The sequence below is a fragment of the Labrus mixtus genome, chromosome 2 (assembly GCF_963584025.1).
Source record: "Labrus mixtus chromosome 2, fLabMix1.1, whole genome shotgun sequence".
Classification (NCBI taxonomy): domain Eukaryota; kingdom Metazoa; phylum Chordata; class Actinopteri; order Labriformes; family Labridae; genus Labrus; species Labrus mixtus.
Genome location: NC_083613.1, coordinates 22,229,051 through 22,252,733, shown reverse-complemented (window position 1 = coordinate 22,252,733; position 23,683 = coordinate 22,229,051). Strand labels below are relative to the sequence as shown.

Below are 23,683 nucleotides of genomic sequence, written 5' to 3'. Positions count from 1 at the left end.
CAGGGTTGCTTTTCTGGCTGGAGACAAGTAAGTATAACTTGTGAGAATCACCTCAGACACCCAGACTATCATTTTGCATCCCAAACACTTCAATCAGTCAATTAAACTTTATCTGTACAGAACTTTTCATACAATAATAATGTAGCACAAATCAATGAGCAACAATATGAATCTAGACTTGTTTGCACTACAACCTAATCTGACAGGTGATTAATCAAATGACATAGCAACTGAATGTTGTGTTTTTTGGAAAAATATTCAATATCACTGCACCATGGTATTACTAGAAATGTACTAAATGCTTTTTAAATGATGCACTGTTCATGCATGTTTTTTTTTTTTTTAATTGAATATTAAACATAACTGTCTAATGCTGCTGTCCAAGCCTGTTTGTAAATGTATGTTTGTCTTCATCATATTTGTGATTTCCAGGCCAGGAGTATAACTTTCTCAAGATGGAGCCGGGGGAGGTCAACTCTCTGGGGGAGCCATATGATTTTGACAGCATCATGCACTACGCCAGGAACACCTTCTCACGGTAACCGCTGGCACAAACTCATCCATTGACTTGTGTTAAGTTTACCAAATAGATCAGTTACACAAGCTGCAAAAACAGATTTTTCTCATTTGAAACGTTCTCCTCTGTGATGTTGTGAAACTAACATATTGTTTTTTCAATCAGACTTTGTTTTTGTAGATTAACAGCTTTGATACAATTAGTTATGGAGAAACTCATGAACCACCATTGCAACAAAACAGATTTCTTTTTAATCCTGAAATATATTTTCAAGTGTTAAACTTCTTTCATATCAGCCTTTTTGACAGTGAGAGTGATCTCTTGTTTCCACATATGAGACAAGCAAATTTCTCCACATTTGTGGGGTCATTAGGTCATACTGCTCTCAGCACATAAATTATAACGTGCTGTATTGAGGACAATTATATGTTGAAATCTTTTTATTTGATTTCCTGGAAATGTGTGTTGACGCTCTCGTCGCCTCCCTGCAGGGGGATGTTCCTCGACACCATCCTTCCATCCAGAGACGAAAACGGGGTCAGGCCTGCTATTGGCCAGCGGACCAGGCTCAGTAAAGGAGACATTGCACAGGCAAGGAAGCTGTATAGATGTCCAGGTACTGATATATTTACTATGAAACCACAGTATGAATATCAATGTGTGTGTGTGTTGTCGAAAAAAAAAGATGACATCTGTTTACTTGTCGTAAAATTAGCCCACCCCTTCACTCTCCAAGGCACTGAGTGAAATTGAGTAATATGTTTTTGCATGTGATTCCCCTCTCTGTCTTCGGGTCTCACACACATAAAAACCCTCCTTTCCTTAGTTCCTGCACACACCCGTGCTGCTCTGGCTGTCACTAGTGTCCCTGTTGTATGGTTCTGACGTGATCTGGATCGTGCTATGATGTTGCAAAGGTTCATTGCTAGAAATGGTCCCACCCCTTTTTTGGCACACACACTTACACTAACAACCCTCCAAGAAGAGTTCACACTTTAGGTCACAGTGTGTGCATGATGTTCTTATCCGAGACTGTTGCATCATGTGTTGATTCATGTATTTAATTATTTTCAATTATTTTCCGCTTCTTTATTTATTTCAAACGATGTATTTGTGTAATATAACTGAGGATATGGCGGTAATTTACTCTTTTTTTTAAATACAATAATAAAAAACACTGTGTATATAATAATACTAAATGTATTTTGCTGCTGGAGCAGGAACATGACTGTTTGCATGTCCCAGCTGGAAATAGAGACAACTTCAACCTTATAAGGTCATATTTGAGGGATACCATATTCACTGACAGATGAACAGAGCCCCAGGGCATTGTGGGGGGAAAACAGCATGCATGATGGGATAGGAGGGGCACATTTGGCTAACCTCCTTTTGCGAGGGAGCAACGGCGTAAACCTCAGAATGAAGAACAAAGAGAGCAATATTGTCAGAACATGTTTACCTCTAATCCACACGCAGCTGTAAACAGATCTCCTTACTTTTTTTCTTCTTTGTGATAAATAAAATCTGTTAATGTTTCAGTGACTGACTCTTCTACAAGGCGATCGTTAATTTTGCTTTGTGACTGTGGTGGGAAATCTCACGTATAGTCACACAAACAAGAATACAAATGCACACTGCAGCCACAATCATGTAAATCTGAAACAAGCCAAAAGCAACATGAAATATGAATTTGTTTGAGTGGGTAACTTTAATTCCTTCACTGTTTTCTGTGTCATAAATACATGTCATAAAAGTTTAAACTCTGGCAGTGTATAAGATGTTGTTTCCACAAAATATGTTGTGTATTTATTTTAGTAAATTGGCAGTGGAAGAATGGGAGTAATAATATATATGAGAGCCATGTGTTCTTGGTAATGTACAGATCATAAGAAACAGCTGAGTGGATTATACTTGACAGCAGGACTAACCACATAAATGTAACTCCCTCTGTGTTTGTATGTGTGTGTTTGTGTGTTTGTTTGTATATGTGTGTTTGTATGTGTGTGTTTGTGTGTGTGTGTGTTGGTGTACGTCGCAGCATGTGGAGAGACGCTCCAAGAGTCAACAGGCAACTTCTCGTCTCCTGGTTACCCCAACGGATACCCATCATACACACACTGTGTCTGGAGAATATCTGTTACACCTGGAGAAAAGGTGAACACACACACACACACACACACACACACACAGACACACACACACACACACACACACACACACACACACACACACACACACACACACACACACACACAAACAAACAAAGCATACAGCAGTGGAGTTAATTTGAATCAAACAAAATGACTGCATGTTGATTATCTCTAACACTTCAGGTATCATCCACTTCCAAATGCTCTCTGAAGTGTAAGCATCTGTTTTAGGTATAGTTAATGTTTATTGAATATTTACTTTCTCCCCTTCAGATAGTCCTGAACTTCACCACCATGGATCTGTATAAAAGCAGTCTGTGTTGGTACGACTACATCGAGGTTCGGGATGGATACTGGAGGAAAGCTCCACTGCTCGGTAAGATCGGGCAGCAGTGAGACAAAACTGGTTCACTTATTACCCACTAATGAACACAGGGAGACATTTGTGCCTTTTCTTTTTTCGGATTCCTTCTTTATCTTATCATTCTGCTGAACTTGCACTGAATAACTGTTAAATGATTATAGGGTCGTCCTCAGCTAGACAAATTACTATATAATAGAATATATATAAATATAGAATATATATAAATATAAAAATCATTCAAGCTGATGTGGATTGAAGAGCAAAACTATCATGATGACAATTTGGAAGCAAATCTCTGGTATAGCCTTAGAACGACAGGGGCACTGAAAGCCAATCAAAAACAGCTTACCTTTTTTTTTTTTTACATTAGGTCATGGAAAAAGTTCATGGAACACCCTAAGGATGGACTTCTTTAATAACTCAGTCTTGATGAGTGAACTAATGTAGTGGTGGCTCTCTTGAATTGTTATTTTCCCCAGCTTCAATGTCCTTTATGCTCATATCATAAAATTGATGTTAACTTATACTAAAATATGTAAAAACATCTGAATGAGATCCGTCTTTTCTTGTCTTTGAGGAATTATGTGAACCCTATCCATCTATTTACTCTTTTGTTTTCCCTGCACAATATACACCTTCAATAATTTCAAAAACTATTTTTCAGAGCATCCCACATGGCTGCAGTGTGCAGGCTTGGTGCCACAGTTTACACGTTGTCCTTTAGCTGTGTGAATGCCCAGGCTTAAGATTAAAAAGTTCTTGTTCTTCTGATTATAATTAAATGTTCAGGCTGACATTAGCACCACATCATCAGGGAATGTAACCAAGCGAGCTGTGGAGTCTCTGGAATGAGGTTTAAACTGTTGTAGTGTTTTACTTGGACAAAGTTAAATGTCTGTTTTAATTCAACAATCACTGCATGATTCAAGTTATGATTCTCACATGGTTGGTCTCTATGTGTGTGTTTTAACAGGCAGGTTTTGTGGCGATAAAGTTCCCGACGTGTTGATCTCGACTGACAGCAGGATGTGGATTGAGTTCCGCAGTAGCAGCAACTGGGTGGGAAAAGGCTTTGCCGCCATTTATGAAGGTAACTCCACTGCCTGCAAATCAAACATAGAAAAATAAACAAATATATGAATAGATTTCTGTGTGTTTCTGCTGTGCAGCGATCTGTGGAGGTGAAATCACCAAAGACTCAGGACAGATTCAGTCTCCAAACTATCCCGATGACTACAGACCTTCGAAAGAGTGTGTGTGGAGGATCACTGTGTCCGAGGGATACAACGTCGGACTCAGCTTTCAGGCTTTTGAGGTGACTCACTGTCTTCTGTCCGTATGTGTGTGCTCAGGAATGTCTGGGTCAAATTTCACGCTCTTATAGCTTCTAGGAAGTTAATAACTGTGGTGTGTGTATGTGTGTGTGTGTATGTGTGTGTGTGTGTGTGTGTGTGTGTGTGTGTGTGTGTGTGTGTGTGTGTGTGTGTGTGTGTGTGTGTGTGTGTGTGTGTGTGTGTGTGTGTGTGTGCAGAGACACAAAGCAGTTCTGGATTAGTTAGAATGCAATAAAAATGTCAGTGTGCTAAACGACTCAATCTGTCACCAACCAACTTCACACAAGTGAGGTCAAAGATCTTCATAAGACCTTCACGCAGGAGCTAAGATCCACACATCTTGTGTTCTTGTCCATTCTATTGTTATGCAATTACTTGTCTGCTTAACATACTCTAGAAGAATCATTTCAAAGATAAGAATTCATTTTTAGCTAGTTGGATTTTTCTAACTCCAACCAATGTTGGCCTTTCTTTGTGACAAAAAAAGAGGCATGCACACTAAACTCTGTGCAGGGGAATGATTAACCATTCATCTTTCAGAACCAAGTGGAATAAAAGAGCTAAGATGTTAAGAGCTGTAGTAGATCAGACGTTAATTTCACATAAACTGCATGTCCTCTCAATATTGCCTGTCACAGTGCTTTGTTTTAACTTCCTTTAGCTCAGCTCTAAATAACAGACCAAAGCCACATCATTTGCAATTTGCCTTTGGAAGCAAGGTTTTCTTTTTTTTTTTGGGGGGGGGGGGGTCTTATGGTGATGCCAATTGGGACTGTGAAGGTCCTCCAGCCAAGACTTCCTCTAATCTGTGTGGACCATTGTTTAAATCAGGCTTCAACTTGAGAGGCTAGAAAAGAATTCCGACTTCCAACAGAAACAAGTTGTGGTGAAGAAAGAAAAAGTTGCGCCTATAGAAAAAAGATGAATGACAATGTCTCACTAAAGATAACAACTCTTCACAATACTGCCTGGTTCCGTTAAACCAGTGGTTCCCCGTGAGATCTTTGGACCCCAGCTTGGGAACCAATGGGTTGTAATCTAGGGATCAAATTTAAGTTGCTGCTAAAATTTACAGCAGGCATTTGGTCAGAAAATCTTGAGCAGTCAAAAAAAGGAGGAAATGTTGTGCCTCTGATGATATTTAATCTGTGGTACCACAGAGATATTTGATGGTGACTCCATACATGCTTATACTCAAAGTAGTGTCATGTATCCTCTCTGTGTGCTTAAGTATAACTCGATATATATTTTTGCAGATTGAGAGACACGACAGCTGTGCCTACGACTACCTAGAGGTCAGGGATGGCCCTCTGGAGACGAGCCCGCTGATTGGTCGATTCTGTGGCTACGACAAACCTGAGGATGTGCGCTCCACCTCACACACACTGTGGATGAAGTTTGTCTCAGATGGGACAGTCAACAAGGCTGGCTTCGCTGCAAACTTTTTCAAAGGTGTGTGTGTGTGTGTGTGTGTGTGTGTGTGTGTGTGTGTGTGTGTGTGTGTGTGTCAGTTGAGTTTGTTTTTTTCACATGATTTTTGTAACCAGAGCATTGTTTCGTGTGTGCATATGTGCTCTGACGTGTATGTTTTCCAGAGGAGGATGAGTGTGCCAAGCCAGACAATGGTGGATGTGAACAGAGGTGTGTAAACACTCTCGGCAGCTTCAAGTGTGCCTGTGACCCGGGCTATGAACTAGCTCCTGACAAGAAGAGCTGTGAAGGTAACTGTACGCTGGGATCAGTGTTGTTTGTGCATTCCTTTGTCACCAAGCTGTGTGTTTCTGTAGGATATGACTGTTACTCATCAGAAAAAAAACATCCGAACAGCCTCCATCAACAGGAAAAAACATCCCTCGGACACAAAGCCACATGCTTCGCTGTTCCAATCCCACAAATGCTGTGAAGGTCCTTTAATCCCGCAAAAATAAATTAACTACCTGTGATGACCCACATACCGAAAACGTCAGACAAACCACATCTGTTGCAGAGAGAGAAAGCTCTTCTAGAGACACATCCAAATTGTCATTCAGCTTTTTTTTTTTTTAGATGTGTTTTTTTTTTTAATCCTTACTTATGGGGGAAAGGCTTAGAAAAGGGGATTTTTAAATTGTGACTCATTTTTTTGGAAGGAATTTTGCCCAAACACGGGTCAAGGTCAAGTAAAACAATAACAAACAAAGAAAACATCTGTTAACCTGTACACATATTCTGTGTTATGTGTGTCATGTTACGTGTCATGAACTTAAAAACAGGTAGTGAAAAAAACAGGTAGTTCCCATAGATATTTCACTTTTCCTTGGAGCTGTGTCCGGTTCCTCTATGACAAATACTCCCATTGGCATCATCAGTAAAAACTGACTGCAGACGATGACGTACCTGTTTGTCCTCCACATTCCAACCATACCTACATCATATCAGTAAAAGAATCCCTCTGGCTAAAAATAAATGCAGTGCACAGCTGTGTTTTTCATATTTTTGCGGTTGAATCATCATCCTGTACTCGAAACCAGCCAATGAAACATGTCAGCTCAGACTGGAAACTTGTGGATTTGAGCGGATGTAGTTGTGTGATGAATAACTTAGGTAGTGCATCTGAAAGCAAATTTGTCAAAAACGACTGATTATATTCGAGATTCATCCTCCACGAGTGTGTTAGGCTCAAATAAATATATTGGATTGCCCAAAAAATACTACCTTCATAGAAACTTTTATAGTTGTTGTTATACAAAGTTTTTTATGAATGTATGTGTGTCTGATTTGTTTCTTTGTTTTTGTTGCTAGCTGCATGCGGTGGCCTCCTCTCTAAATTGAATGGGACCATCAGCACTCCTGGCTGGCCTAAAGAGTATCCTCCCAACAAGAACTGTGTGTGGCAGGTGGTTGCTCCCACTCAGTACCGCATCTCCATGCAGTTCGAGGCCTTCGAGCTGGAAGGAAACGAGGTGTGTGTGTGTTTGTGTGCTCTTGTGCTGTGCTTCAATAAAAAAAAGTAGAACGGAAGAAGCTAACTAAAGTATCCGTCATTAAAAATGAGTGTTACTCAAGCCTTTTTTTGTGTGTGTAGGTGTGTAAATATGACTATGTGGAGGTGCGTAGCGGCCTCTCATCAGACTCAAAGCTGCATGGTAAATACTGTGGCACGGAGGTCCCTGAAGTCATCACGTCTCAATACAACAACATGAGGATCGAGTTCAAGTCCGACAACACTGTATCAAAGAAAGGCTTCAAAGCTCACTTCTTCTCAGGTAAGACACGTGTTACATCTTTGTCTGTGTGTGTGTGTGTGTGTGTGCGTCTGTGTGTGTGTGTTTCTTTTTGTTTGTATGTATGTGCTATGATCATCAGGAATGGGATTTTTATTTTGAATAACTGAAGTATAGATGGAGGAAAAGTTACTTAGACAACAGCAGCAATGAGAAAAGCTTGTGGAAGCTTTAATTTCAGCATGAAACTGATAAATTTGCAGTTTTCAGCGCTACAGTTCCAGACCTAAATACTATTTCTATCCTATTTTTTAATGAATTAAACTGCAATACACCCAACATTATTTTCACATGTAAAGTAACAGTACTTTGAATTTGTTATTTTGTGTTGATTTTACCTCAAGTATCCGTCTGTAAAGATAACTAAAAAGTATATTTAGCTGAGTTACCGCTGTAACCTTTTTCAAACAGGATACAAGTATTGTAGTGGTTAACATCAAAAAGAGCTGCAGCCAACTTCTTGTAGAAGATGAAACACAAACCAGGATCTGCATTCCCTCTCTGAGTCTTCTTCCCCCCCCCCCCCCCACCCCCCCCTTACTGTGTGTAGACGTGTGTGTATGTCTGAGTGTATGGTCAAGTAAACATGAAGTTTTCCATATTTGTGTGCATACCCCCTTTGTTTTTCTGCCAGTGTACATACGCTGTGTGTGTCTGTCATGCTGTCATGCTGTGTCTCCTGAGCCTGCAGCGGCCCTCAGCCCTCCCTGCACCCACCCTGCACTCTGCCCTCTCTCCCTCAGACAGGCTGACTCTGTGTCAGGACCGTATGATTGTGTTTGAGTCATGCCAGGACATAAAGCGCGGTCGCTCCCCCACTCGTGGCCATGTCAACAACAAGCTGGCAACCTCATCAAAGGTCAGAGGTAACATGGCCTCACAGTCGGCATCTCTGATTGGCTCTGGTGTTACCACGTGACGAGGGGAATGGATAGATCCTGTTTTAACGAAGTGGATCATTGTTTAATCCATTCTTCTTCGGAGGGTAACATGTGCTTGTCCCAATTCCATTTCACATACAACAATTTCTAAGTAACAAGAGAGATGGGTGATGATACAATAGTATCTTTTAAGAAATATTTACCTGAATAATGTTGTCATTATGACAAATAGACTTTGGTTTGCTGTAATGGTCTAAATATAAACAGAGGATCAAAGTTTATTGGATTGAAATAAAGTCTTATATCATTTGTGTGATGCTACATACATCTGCCATAATTTGATATATTTCTCTAGTTTAAAAAAATTGGGACCCAAAATTGGTGTACTGTACTCTTTTAGTGATGAGCAACAATGGATGACAGTCAAACTCCAACTTTTGGAGGTTTACAGCCTGTCTTAAATTGGGAATCAGTAAAATTCTGAAAATAATAATGTTGTTGTTTATTACTATATCCACTACTCTTTTAAATTAAAGTACAGCCAGTGAAAAGAAATAAATATGGTGTATGGAATTGAGACAAATCTATGATATCCACATTAACACACAACAAATATCCCCTACTCGCCTTTTTGCAGGGATGAATTTGTTGGACGCTCACATTGGAAAATTAACAATTTTAGGAAGTTGTCCCAAAGATAAGATCAAGTTTTCTCTTTTATTACTGTATAGCGTTTACAGTAACTAGAAGGGAAATGGATACCTGATCCAAAAGGCAACTTCGGTGTAACATTCTCAGCGTTTTTTCCTCCCTCAGAGGAATACAAATGTCAACTGGACGCACTGGAAAACATTCAACTACAGGAGCAGTTAGCGAAGAGAAACTACTTCATCAGACAGAGATCATGTCAGGGTGTTTGCGTGTGATCAAAGTTGCTGTGTAAGTGTATCTGGTATTGTCAGACGCTTCAAGCGATAGCTCTGGGATGGCAGAAATCCAGCAGCTTTAGGGAGGTCCCTTCAGCCTCCCACACACGACTAATCCATCCGAGTGGGCGCGTGTTTGTGTGCATGTGGACATTGTGTTGCTTGACCTGACGAACGCTACAATGAGCACTGTGTAGCATCCACTGCAAAGCTTCTTAGCCTGTGATAGGACGAGACTGAGCCCACAATAGCATCGTAATACCACCTCAGACACAGACTCACACATGAGCACAAAGAGAGAGAGACACACACACAGAGGAGGATTTAGTGGTTTCATTAAAAGCAGATCTAGTTTGATTCAGAAGCTCTTGAGTAGAAGTGAGACTGTAATCCCACATCTCTTTATAGGAAATCACAACCACTCTCTTCTCTATCTCCCACATTCGCTGTTTTTCTTTGTGGCCATCTACAAATCTCCCATCTCTCTGTTTCTGTCAGTGACACCATCACTTTTTTTAAGTCTACCCGCTCTGATCCTTAAAAGCCTTTGTTAATAGTTACACCCAGCCTCAGTGAGGAGAAGACGTGTTTAGAAGGGTGAGGGAGAAAAAATGAGCAACAAGGTAGAAAACACCTCAGTTGTGTTGCTTCGGATTTTCTTTTCAGTCTACAGATACTTCCATACACTGACCTCGTAACATACAGCCGCTTGCCAACGGCTCCATCTTTATGAACTCACACAGTGCAGCCAAACATTGTTCAAGCTAGCAATGAACTTCAATATAAGTATTTTTGTTGAGGTCCTTACATTTCCAAAAATACCAAATATGCAAGGCTAGATTTTGGGCAATGTGTATAAAGGTTTGGACAAAACTTGAAAACTGTGCAGCCAACTCAAGATCAGGCCTAGGGTTTGAAACCACTGCATATAGCTTTAGTAAGGATCATTTTAAAATGGACACAAGATGTAAATATGATGTTTGTGAACCCAGCTAAAAATAAACCACTGCAGGGTGTAACTTTTCATTTAGCATACAGTCTCAATAGTGGTAACTAGGGCTGGGAATCTTTGGGCGTCTCACGATTCGATTCGATTTTGATTCTTGGGGTCACGATTCGATTTGGAATCTATTTTTGATTCAAAATGATTCTGAAATCATGGATCATGAATTCAAAGTCTGTTTTTGATTTAGTACATACTTCAGGATCTACTCCAGTCATCTGTGAGACTGAGACTGTCTGAATTTCTTGCTGCTCCATTTGGCATTCTACTGAGTTAAAGAGCTAGCCTTAGCATTTAGCAGGGAGTGACTGATTAGCCAAAAAAAAAAAAAAAAAATTTTGAAGTTATGAATCTATTTAAAATCTCAGAAGATAAGAATCTTAATATTTACAAAAATGGATTTTGTCCCCCACCTCTAGTGGTAACTATACTCTTAGCAAACTCAATTAAGGGGTCTTTTTCAAAAAGGGTTGAGTTTTTATTTCAATCAAAGACCCCTGTGCTTGACAGTGGGTTTTTTCTAACAAACTAAGCTAACATAACCAACGTCTACTAAATATTTCACATTTACTCATTTATCACAATCTTAAAACGCAGGAGGTAGAAATAGCAAAAAAAAACACAAACCTACCATAAAAAGCAACAGAAGTAAGGTGTTAATTTACTATTCAAATACTAAATCCTATTAAATTCCTTTCCCAAGGATATTTTGGGGTCCATATATCCGACCATGCAGTGTGATAGTGAACAACAAAAATCCCAGATAAGTAAGTTTCCAGTATATTTCGTAGGTTAATGAAAAAATAAAAAAGCTTCAAGACAGAAGCTTTGTCAGATTTCACAGTTGCTCCTCGGCTGACAGATCAGACAGATTTAGCAGTGGTGGTCTGGCCCCAGGAGAGCACAGCTGATCTGTAAGCAGCTGTTATGGTCAGAGAGTTTGACCACAGGGCGACAATGACCATGAACCAAAAGAGAAGCACAAAGACAGTGTTACAGGCCAACAGAACCACACACAGACTAACTTACTTAACCCTTTGTAGTCGCCCGTTGCTGTCTTTATACTTACTTTTATTTCATGTGCTTTCCTCTAATGTTTTTTATTTTAATCTTTGGATGTCCTTTAATGTTTACAGCTCACGTAAAAAACAGACATTGCTTACACTTTCATTGCACTATGCCTCTCCCGTGTTAGGTTTAGGAAATGCTAGCACAAAGTGTTGAGAAATCCAAAGCTCTGTTGTGCTTTGTAACGGCTGCTAAGCTAATAACTGGGAGTGCTGTTTGGGAAAGGGGATTTTGCATGATGTTAATTGACGTTTTCTCTTAGCTTGAACACCAAGTCCAGTCATAAAGTTTAAACCTCGTTTTAACATATGTGACCCTGTTGTGTGGTGTTTTATCTGTATATTTGTATTCATGTTTGTCTTTGTTTGCCATTTTCCCAATTTTTTGTGTCTATTGTCTTATTTCTTTTGTTAACTTCCCCTTTCTAGTTTGTTTGATTTCTGCTTGGTCCTCTCCTCCTACCACTGTTTCACCAGCTTTGCCCTTTTTTTCCCCCCCTGCCTTGCATCCCGTCACATTCTTGTTGTTTCCACATGAGTGATGTGTTGCATGTGTGTCTCTCACAGACAAAGATGAGTGCAGCAAGGACAACGGAGGCTGCCAGCACGAGTGCATCAACACAGTGGGTTCTTACGTTTGTCAGTGTCGCCACGGCTTTGTACTGCATGAGAACAAACATGACTGTAAGGAAGGTGGGTTCCACTCACATTCACATCAGCACACACACTGGAATAAAAACTTTGGAGTGCACATGCACGTGCTGCCACACTCACACAAGCATGCGCTTATTCACAAGAACAGTCATCGTCCATCATACAGCCCTTACTATGTTTATCCACATCAGGATCCACATGACAACAGACTGGTCCTTTCCATTTAGGATGAGGGTTTTTTTTTTTACATACATTAATTTGTTCTTGGAGCCTGCAGGCAGAGCTGTAGACTAAACTTAAAAAGACAGTCAGGTTTTACACAATCCCAAGCTTTGATCTAGTAAGGTAAATATAAATGAAACTTGAAATCATTATTAACACAGCCTATAATTAAATGTTGATAATGATGTGTCATGTTATGCTGCAATTCTGAAGAGCCAGATACCTCACAGAGTTTCAGAATTGTCTGTCATTTTGATCATACTGATCCATGACAGAAGGAGTAAAAACCAAAAAGACAGAAAGCAGGACAGACTGCACCTTGTTAAGTGAAATTAAAACAGGACTAAACAGCAAAATAAAGTTATTTAATGATCAATTATGACATTATTCCAATAATTAGGTGTTTTTTCATTGACCTGATACTGGATCTGGTCTAGGGGCTAACTTATAGTGTTTTCACACCTGCATAAAACTCCTGCAGTTTCGGGTTGAGCTGCATGTGTGAATGCAAACAGCCAAACCTTTCATCAGACTTTATCCAGAGTTTCTCCTGCTAGCGTCTTTGTATTGTTTTCACAAAAAGTCCAAGTGAGATGGGAGGGGGTGGTAATGTCTATTACCTGTGACTGGTGTACACATTTAGACTGTATGCATGCAACCGCTACAGTCTCAGTGCACAGCATTTAACGGCTGCGTTACGTATTCTGTTGGCCATTATGTTCTCCGCCGTTCTTTTGTTGATACTGCGATTCTGTCAAACTACATGTAGCATTGGTATGAAGGCAAATATTCACCTTATAGCGTCCTATAGCGGTTTCTGCTGCTTCTTCCGCCACTTCTGCGTCATTCTTTTTTACATCATGTCATACTGTGCTTCAGGAGACCACCCCTGCCCCCCTCCTGCCCGTCCAGGATAATTTTTTGCTGCATTAATGTGAACAACCAGATCAGGACGTTTTTAGGAGCAGACCTCCTGAAATTCTCTAGATATTTTCAGGAGTGTTTATGTGAAAACGGCTTTACTCTGAAAGACTTGTAACTCAACCTAGACCTGTCTCAAAATACTTCAAACAGCTCTGCCTGCAAGTCTGTGTTCACTTCGATGTGTGTTTGTGTGAGACGCAGAGAGACAGGGAACAAGATTTCAGTTTGACATAATTTATATAAAGCTATTAGCACATGCCCATGAACACACACACACACACACACACACACACACACACAGAACTGTTGAAATGACATATTATACTCATCTCTTTGAAGTTGAACTTTTGAACGTTTACACACACACACACACACACACACACACACACACACACGCACGCACACACACACCACATAAATACACAAATACACACCTCACTAAAGGGTTCCCTGTGCTGATCGTAAAAACGCTCATGTTACAAACATCTGGGACCTTGAAAGGTTTGCATGTAGCGCTGTCTTCCTGTGTGTGCATTTGAACAGCCTGACCTACTAACCTTGCAGAGTCATGTAAATCCATATTCCATCACACAGATTGTGTCTGTGTTTGCGTAGCTACATACATGCAGAATGTGTGAAAAGGACCAGTGTGTAGGATTGAGGGGGATCTAGATTATATAAGTATATAACCACCTTAAATACAAGTCATTGTGCTTTTGCTACCTGAGAATCAGACTTTGATATTTAAAGGGCAGCGGGTCCTCCTTAACTAAGCCCATCATGTTGCACCACCATGTCATGCTTCCACTGTAGATCACATGGGACAAACTCAGGGTGCTTAGAGATAGTAAGACGGGAGGGATTAATGAGTTGGTTGCAATATTGGATCTCACCACTGAATGACACTTAATCGTATACTCTGGTCCTTTAATATGAGCTCCACATTTAATTGAAAGTTTACCTGCCAAGAAGTGTGTAACACTGTGTAAGACTGGCAGTAGAAAAGACAAGAAAGCAACAGAGGCAAAAAAAAACATATTCATCCAGTGTTTCCCCTAGGTTTACAGCATTGGGGGGGGGGGGGGGGGGGGGACACACACACCGACACAAACACTTGAAGGAATCTTTGTGTTCATTTGTTACTTTTAATGACAGCTGTCCTTTTCTATCGGAAAGGTATCCTTAAATGACTTATTTCCCTGATTTCCGACTCTATCCACTATCCTATCCCTACAATAAAGGCAGGGCCACCCCCCCCCCCCCCCCCCAATATAATGGTAGGGGAAACACTGTTCATCAATGTCTCAGGGTGTCAGTCTAATCATTTTTTCATGTATGAAAGCACATGTTAAACTTGATACTTTTGGGTTAAATTTACTGGTAATAATATGATGCGGTGTTGCATTTTTACATTTATTTTTTTACTTGAGAATGTGAGAAGCTTCTTTTGTTGCTATGTCAGACATCACAGTCGTGATCATGGGGTTAGCAACACTTCTTAACTGCACAAGTTGTGAGCATCATGTGTTACAATAGTCTATTTGGGGGGGGGGGGTTTGACATTTGTATTCAAAACATTGTGTGTTAGAGACGTCTCTTTATGAATCATTCACTGTTCTTGTCAGTTCATCCACCTCCTTCTGTTCATGGGTTCTTCAGTGTTGTCTGACTCCAAATAAAAACTGCCAATGTGTAATACATCTTGTTGTCGTGTGCATGCCTCCTGCCTCCCCAGTCACCTTCATTCATGGCGTCCATTAAACTCACATCATACACACAAACATGTGCAGCGTGTTGATTGGCACGTTTACAGCTTCGACCAGTTTGTACAAAGTTGTTAGAATGATGGAATAGCCCACAGCTGATGTGTTGTCATTAGTATAACCAGTTTAACCGTCATTTGTAGTCTGATGCCCATCCCAAACCATTGACACTAACAAAGTATTTCAAGTAGTTTCTCCTTACTATAGCACTATTCTTGATAAATATGCTAAAACAATAACATTGTCTGCTCAGTTCCTACCTTTTGAAAACAACAGAAGCCATGTGGGTCCCATTATTAAAATGTGTTGCTTTAGGGAAGATAAGAACAATGAGATGCAGAGATGTGGCCTTTTTAATTGTGTCCATGATAGCATTGCATACTTTTCACACTTGTGAAATGGTTCAGTGATCCCTTTTGGAATGTTTGAAAGCGTCATTTTACTGTGCTTGCTAGATTAATCCAGAATGGATCCTGAAGTCGGCCTGAAAGCTTTCCCAATAATCCCCTTACAGAACAAAGGGCTTACATTTAAGAAAGCATTGAATTCAATAGGTACTATGGCCAGAAATGGTTATAAACAGTCTGCTTCAGGAAAAGAAATAAAATGAAATACCTTATCTTTGGGTCTATGGAGTTTGGTTTTTGTCTACATGGGGATCACTTTCAAAGTTCAAAATGATCTCCTATTACAACTTCTACTGTCAGATATATGTCTTGCGTTCTGTGATCAATTAATGCAAAAAACAGGTGGCCTAATGTTGCAGTGTGTGCATTAAAAGCATGCGTGCATGTGTTCATGTGAAATAGACTCTGAACGTGTCGTCAGGATGTGTTCTTTGAAATCTTTTCCCTCTCTTTTAGTTCTCTCGTTTCTCCTCTTCCTGTTCCCTTTCCATTTCCTCTGACCTTTTCCTGTGCAGCCATGATTTTAACTTCCTCTCAATGTGTGCGCTTTCTTGCGTGTGTGTTTGTGTGTGTGTGTGTGTGTGTGTGTGTGTGTGTGTGTGTGTCCAGCTGAGTGTGAGCATAAGATCCATAGCCCCAGTGGAACCCTGAGCAGCCCAAACTGGCCAGACAAGTATCCCAGCCGTAAGGAGTGCACCTGGGACATCACAGCCACGCCAGGACACCGAGTCAAGATAGTGAGTGTGATCAAATCGGGCAGATTTCTGGACTTGGGAAGGATTTTTCTTTCCTTTCGCATTTTTTGGCTTCATCCTTTCCTCAAAATAATACATTATTCTGTTTGTGGGGTCAAATCTTATGTAAGGGCCTCAGGCTTCCCTCCTTCCCCCTTTCTTCCTCGATAAACTCTGTCTTTCCCATGTTCCACTTATAAAGCCCAAATGTGCAAGGGGAAGAGGGTGCACGTTTGTATATTCAGGCTAACTGCAAGCGTGTGCTCATGCGTTTGAAAGAGGCCTTGGGCAGCAGCCATCTGTGTCCTTGTGTCATTCTGCGTGTGTGCGTTTATGTTTGTGTTAAGCCTTCATGTTCACACACATGCATGCATTTGTGCATTTAAACATTTCTATGTCACAGCCGATAGTCCTCTCCACAATTTGATGAGGTCATGTAGCCGTATGTACATTTTTTAAAAGATAAATCAACATATTGATCTATGCATGTTGAGACAGGCAGAAAGGAGAGCAGATCATCTCGACTCCCTCACTGTGTATTAGCTCAAACCGATTGTGTTTGCCAAGCAGCGTAAGCTTTGATGCAAATGGAGTTTCTGCTGACTCAAGTAAATCCATAGAAGACAATGAGTGCTGCATGCAAGCTTTCAAAATTGAGATGACATACAGACACACTCACAAGTCCGTCCTTCTGTACAGACACAAGACTTTGCCCTAACCTTAGTTATCGAACCTTAATCTAACTCTAACCCTATTCTCAACCTTTTTAAACACTAAGAACTAAGTCTAACCTTGGTGGTTAAACTTTGCATTAAGCATTAGGCAGCCCGTTGAAGAAATGAGGACCAAACAGACATCTTGGCCCTCTAGTTCCATATTCTGTAGTAAACTCACCTTTAACTAGCCTGACACAGACAGCAACATGCACAACAAGCTGCATTATTCACTTTATACCTGCAAGATAATAAAGTGCATGAATAAGATGTTTCAACACATTTGGGCACTTGAAAAGGTTATATTTAGATTTTAATCTGGACAGCAGTTTGCAACAAGCTCTTTACTTTTCTCTGTCTTACTTACTGCCACTTAAGTTACTATTTGCCTGCTTTCCTTACTCCACATTCTTCTCAAAGTACTGATACCACTTTTCATATGCTTTATTGTAGATTCAAGAATGTAACATGATTTCCTGGGGATGCATACATTCAATACCAACACATGAGCACAGACTGTGCAGATACAAGCACAAATACACTGACCACAATGCCCATTAATAATGATTTTGTGGTTTAATTAATTGATTTTGCCTTTGACATAGTAAGGAAAAGCTGTAACTTGGTAAAGTCCGCATTTTAGGGGCACGCATGCTCACATTCTCACAGATAATCCACTAAAGTCCACTCACGTTCCCATGCTCATAGTCTCATACTCACACACACACAGTGCAGTCTGTACAGCATGAACACTTAATTCGCCTCTGGACACACAGTCAGGTGCAAACATTTAAATATGTGTTTATATAAATACAAACTGTACACACACAAAGGGTTGTCGGTAGATCTGCAAGCTATTTGGATTTGCCTCATCCTGAGCTCAATGCATGTTTTTAAAATCATCAACCACAACTCGTTGTGATAATCTCTAATCACCGCTTACGTAACAGAAACACACATTATAGTACATGAGCTGTGATGATGAGAAACGTCTTCAGCAGTTTTTGCATTCGTTTTTCAACGAGTGACAACATGTGAGTAACACACAAATACACATAAATAGAGCTATGTGTTCTTGTGTGTGTGTGTGTTTCGTTGGTCTGTGTGTTGAGATTAGCAGGAGTGCTCTCTTTATTCACGGTAATGACATCACAGCAGGATAAATTTAATACCAGAAATCTGAGCAGGGATGTGAAGGTCACTCTGTTATTGCGTCTTCACTCGCTGTCACTCAGAAACACACACACACACACACACACACTTTACTCTCTCTGGAGTAGTAAGCAACTCCATAAACCGTGTGTCTCGTAAACTACAGTAAGAAACATCTGGAAGCCATCATGACCCCACAATCAAACACTTGCCCTCTGAGTAACGACATCCTCACTTTGGTCTACCTTTACTCCTCTTTCTTCTTTGGTTTGGTACTTAAGTTGGTTTAAAAAAAAAAAGAAAAGGTGGCGTGTGTGGTTGCATGAGAGCGATGTGTGGGAGAGGTCTGCAAGGTGCTATGACTCAGCTCATTGTGACTTGATTTGATTATGAATCGTGACAGAGTGTACATGCGTGTCTGTTTGCAAGTGATGAGTCGGCTCAAGGGGAGCAGAGGGGCTGTTTATGTCCCATGTGTTAAAGAATGTCGAAATGTATTTATTTTGCTATGAAAAAGTTAAACCTGTTTAATAGCCATGGGAAATGATAATGGACATTCTCAGCATGTCTACTAATATATCAGTTATCCATTAAATGATCAACATAAGGTTTTATTTCAGTTGTGACTTGTCTTCTTGTAGACAAACATATAAGACTAAAATAGACCACATTTACCAACTAAGCCAAATCATTTTCTCGGGAGCTATTGGAGACCAAAAAAACAGTTTAAAAATATTAGGAATGTTTGACTTAGTCAGTCAGTTACAAGAAGAAAAACACAACATAAAATCAAAACGAATGACGATGTTGTTCCTTATATGTTCCTTACATTTTCTATATTGTTATCCTGATTGAAAAGTGCCAATATCAACTATTTACATCCGTTCCTTTCACTTTTAAAAGAACCATAAAAGAGCATAGAGGAGAATCTTCAGTTTAAATAAAATGTTACCTCTAAAAATAACTTGAAAGTTTAGATGGGATCCAAATGCGATAAATGGACATTCATGTAGTTTCATTTTTGGACCTTAAAGCTCATGTGAGCAACTTGTGGTTTGTATCAGTTTTGATAACCCGTCTGGACAAAGCAAACCTCATTTTCTCCTGTGCAGGTATAAGTAGTGCTTTTTAACACAAAGAATCTCATCCTGCTACCTTTTACCAGTCAAATGTATCACTCATTGTGACTCTTTGTCTACCCCTATACAGAAATACTCAGTCCTCTCTCTGATGATCTTGTTTGCTCTTGTAGGTCATATGGTGGCATCAGTTTTAAATTCTGTCCGTTTCAGCTAAAAACCCCAAAATTACATTTGAAAAAGAAAAAAAACAGCAATGTGTCATCCCAGTAAAAGTGTCCCGTGTATTCTGGGTTATAGAGGCTCTCTCAAAGTAATCCTTGGAAGTAATTTTAACAAAAAAAATGGTCACAATTCAAACTGGACAGCAGTTGGCAAAGTGTGGTCTTTAAACACCAACTCATGTCTCACTCCGTGACCTCTCACTTTCTTTTCTCTAACTTTCCAGACCTTCAATGAGTTTGAGATCGAGCAGCATCAGGAGTGTGCATACGACCATCTGGAGGCCTTCGACGGGGACAGTGACACAGCCGCCATCTTGGGCCGATTGTGTGGCAGTAAGATCCCGGAGCAGCTGGTCTCCACCGGGAACAAGATGTATCTCCGCTTCATTTCTGATGCCTCAGTACAAAGGAAGGGTTTCCAGGCTACTCACTCGACAGGTGTGTGTGTGTCTGTGTATTTGAAATATCTCTCTTTGTGCCACATTGAGGGGGATTTTGTGTCTCCAAAGCATCACTCAAAGTTAATGGCTCCTACATTATTTCTCAAGTCTGCATCGTTTTTTTTAGGAGCTTTATCTCCCTCTAGTGGGTCACAACTGCATGTACAAGTCAAGTCAAGTCAACCGTATTTATGAAGCACATTGAAAAACAGCTGCACAGTGCATCAAATAAACCCTGAGCATTTATAAATGAGACAAAAATAAACAACAGAGAAAAGGCAGAATGATTAAAAAACATGTCGCCTAGTCATTCAAACACTAACATACACAAGGTTGCTTTGAGGCGAGAATACAAGATGAACAATATTCATAAAGACTGACTTTAATTTATTGTCTTAAGAGGACAAATTAAAATCAAAACCGCTAACCAGATAAAACGTCCTTCTTTCCTGTGACCGTGCAGAGTGTGGAGGTCGGCTGAAGGCAGAAGTTCGGCAGAAGAACCTTTATTCTCACGCTCAGTTTGGAGACAATAATTATCCGGGTCACACTGACTGTGATTGGCTGTTGACGGCCGAACAGGGCTACGGCGTGGAACTGAGCTTCATCACTTTTGAGGTAGAGGAGGAAGCGGATTGTGGTTACGACTACATTGAGCTGTACAACGGGTACGACGCCAACTCCCACCGACTGGGTCGCTTCTGCGGTTCAGGGGTAAGAAATGTCTGAAGACTTTTCTGATGTGTTTTTATACGTTTCGGGACAACAATGGTGCGCTGTGGGAAACAGAACTATGATATCTAAAATGTCAGTCAATATATTATTAGTCTTTTCATGGGATATGTTGACAAGCACTGTAAGGTTAAAGGGGACATATTATGAAAAATCCACTTTTACAGGGTTTTTGAACATATATTTGGGTTACCTGAGTGTCTACCCACCCACAAAATGTGAAATAAACCCATCCAGTCCTTTGTTTGTGGTGTGCAGAAGTCTTATAACACAGAGAAAAGTGCTCCGTTTCAAATTTGTTCAACTTGTGACATAAAAAAAATACCCTTCCCTCCCCTGATATCTCCACCGATGGACACCATCCCGGGCCTAGAACAAAACTTTTGCGCAGGTCTGCCATTCTTAGTCTTGCTACAGAGGAGTGAAGTCTACTGGGAAAACTCAGGGGGGGGGGGGGGCTCTTTGCATTTAAAGAGACACACACCAAAACGGAGCGTTCTGAGAGAGCTGGTTTATACAGGGTCACAAACCTCCTCTGGTGCTTGATTCATGTTATATTTTGACCAAAGCACAGCACAGATGTTTCATTTACACCACAGGGGACTGTTTGAAAAGGTAGAAAAGGGGTATAATATGTCCTCTTTAAACATTTTTGACTGTTTTGCTTTTGTAGACAAATCCACTATTTACTACTATTCTCATACGATAGCTTTCTGGTCAAAACTGAATTTCAGTATGAAGTTTTCATTGTAAAGAATAACAAGTTATTTAGGAAATATTTATTAAGTACAGCAAATTAAAAAAGGTATCTGAAAAAAACACTTTTTTAAAATTACTCCATTGAAATAGATTTTCTGCACCTTAAACGTAAGTCAAAGCTTGAGTTATATGAATACAAGATTACACCAAAATGACATGTACAGTATGTAAAGCTCTTATTAAAGCCATTGTTAGTCATTAAAGTGAAGGAGAAACATCTTGAGCTGCTAGGTATTCTCTCTCTCTTTTTGCTCTTATCTACAACTACAATCCTTTAAACATGAACAAGGATAACTTTAATGTTTATAACCTGATGTCAGAAAGTTTGAGAGACTAAATAGAAACTAAACACTGTGATTTACTAACTTTTTTTGTTAAATTGATTTAATTCTGTGAAAATACCTCTTAATGTCTGACAGTCTCTCCTCATGTCTCTCTGCCGTCCCTTCTTCAGCCCAGGGAGGGGATCTACTCTCCCGGAGGAGCTATGCTGATCCGTTTTCACAGCGATGACACGATCAGCAAAAAGGGATTCCACATCCGCTACACAAGCACCAAGTTCCAGGAGAGCCTTCACACCAGGAAATGACTTTAGATGCTCCGTGACCTCTGATCTCTGTGCAACCCTGACCTTCGCCATGGCAACCAGAAAAGTACAGCCTGCCCCCCCCTCTTTTTGGACACTGCAGGCAGACGTGGACGTTTGCCAGCCAGAGGAGGAAGACAACACTTAAAACATTTGCCTCGCTACGTGGCTCCATATCTCACTCTGAGATGGGAAAAATAACAAGATATTAAAAAAAAAAAGAAGCTTTGACTAATTAGGGGAAATACGCCGAGGATTGAGTGGAGGAGATTTATCACCGGATACCTGGATACCCTCAATGTGAAGGGAGGGTGGTTGAACATGCAAACCAGTTTACTGAGATACTCTAATGGTGCAAAAACGCAACACAGGAGTATAAACACTCACATACATGTATTAGATTAATATTCACAATTATAAACTATGGATGCTTAAGGAACGAAGGCTTAAAAAAAAGAAGAAAATGCCTCCATTAAGGGAGTTCTTTTCTGACTCCTTGGTCCTTGAAGTGTGCAACTTACTGTGATAAGATGGCTGCTCATGTCCACAGAAACTCTACAGACATTTTTATTGCCTTTGATGCCTGGGAACTGGTCTGTTCCACCCAGCTCAGAACGGCTGCAGATGATTTGATTTCATGTCTTATGTAAAAAACAAACAAACATTGTGTTTACTGTATGTGTGTATGTGTGTACAGAGAAGAGAACAAAAACTAAAGGCTGAAGGCCGTCATGTTGTCCTTTTTGCTTAAAGCTTATGCTGACGACCATCGTGTATGGAAATAAAAAAAAAGAACAATTTACAAATGATCTGTGATGCTAATGTTAAGCCTTGCATTATACTTTGTGTGTGTTTGTTTTTTTTGAGTATGAAAACCATCTTCTAACAAATGGAGCGACTTTTTATGGATGTTTTCAGTTTCCACCTCAACCTCTCGACGCCCAATCTTTTTTTTTTTTTTCCAGTGGATATCGGAAAAGGGAATATTTTCACAGCTGTCTCTTGGAGTGACACAATTCAAAATGAAGGAGAGATTCCCATGGTGCTAAAAATAAAACTACACTGACTGACAGACGACTGCCGATGAAAGTGAAGACTTTGTAACGGAGATGCAGTCGGCGTGCAAACAGCACACTACACCAACAGCACTTGTCCTGTGGAACTACAACTTTGCCTTAGAACCAAAATGTATGCAGAGGTCGCTGTGTTGAGTCAGCGGAGTGTTTTATGAGGTTTTTTGGCAGCGAGCTTCAATCAATTTGGGTTTTCGAATGGTCTTATTGTGAAAAACAAAAAACATGGGAAATGTAGTCTGTGTGTGAGATAGTGTCAATGGTGCATGCGTGTTTGTGTGTCAATTTTTGTAGCTGTTCTCAGAGATACATAAACACACACTTACATATCCGCAGAAACACAACTCATTTGTGTGTATTTTACCCAAACACACACTTCTGTCCCCCCGTCTTGGTATTTTCGAGCGAGGAGTGAAGCGAGGTTCTGTAAAATAAAGAAAAAACAAAATAAGGTGCACACAGCATGCATCCTCTCTGTGTTCAAATGCAAATGTGTAAGTGCGTGTCATAGGAGAATATAGAGGAATAATGTGTGTGTATGAGTGTAAACTGTATGATTTTACATTGAATCTTTCATCACTGTACGTGCCAATCTCCAGGTGACCCTGATCCACTGTAGTTTTGTTTTATCATTCCACCTCAGTATCTGTTGCTCAAGAGACACTGACATGAGTCCTCTGCATCAGTCATTGAAATAAACACTTGTATTTCTGTTT

General features: G+C 40.2%; 1 protein-coding gene across 3 annotated transcripts in view; it reads left to right on the top strand.

Annotated features, from left to right (window-relative positions):
* Positions 1 to 23,683, top strand: part of tll1 (tolloid-like 1) — a 44,797-nt gene extending 21,114 nt beyond the window's left edge. The window contains exons 8-23 of one of the 3 annotated variants that reach the window (XM_061056571.1): positions 433 to 538; positions 1,009 to 1,133; positions 2,556 to 2,671; positions 2,941 to 3,043; positions 4,005 to 4,121; positions 4,201 to 4,346; positions 5,622 to 5,817; positions 5,961 to 6,086; positions 7,147 to 7,307; positions 7,430 to 7,610; positions 8,372 to 8,494; positions 12,073 to 12,198; positions 16,085 to 16,212; positions 19,602 to 19,815; positions 20,281 to 20,531; positions 21,763 to 23,683. In XM_061056571.1, the coding sequence (XP_060912554.1) occupies positions 433 to 538; positions 1,009 to 1,133; positions 2,556 to 2,671; positions 2,941 to 3,043; positions 4,005 to 4,121; positions 4,201 to 4,346; positions 5,622 to 5,817; positions 5,961 to 6,086; positions 7,147 to 7,307; positions 7,430 to 7,610; positions 8,372 to 8,494; positions 12,073 to 12,198; positions 16,085 to 16,212; positions 19,602 to 19,815; positions 20,281 to 20,531; positions 21,763 to 21,897 (2,354 nt within the window). In that variant the 3' untranslated portion in view covers positions 21,898 to 23,683. The remainder of the gene's footprint in view (positions 1 to 432; positions 539 to 1,008; positions 1,134 to 2,555; positions 2,672 to 2,940; positions 3,044 to 4,004; positions 4,122 to 4,200; positions 4,347 to 5,621; positions 5,818 to 5,960; positions 6,087 to 7,146; positions 7,308 to 7,429; positions 7,611 to 8,371; positions 8,495 to 12,072; positions 12,199 to 16,084; positions 16,213 to 19,601; positions 19,816 to 20,280; positions 20,532 to 21,762) is intronic. The other 2 variants (XM_061056572.1, XM_061056575.1) reach the window with 2 other exon arrangements.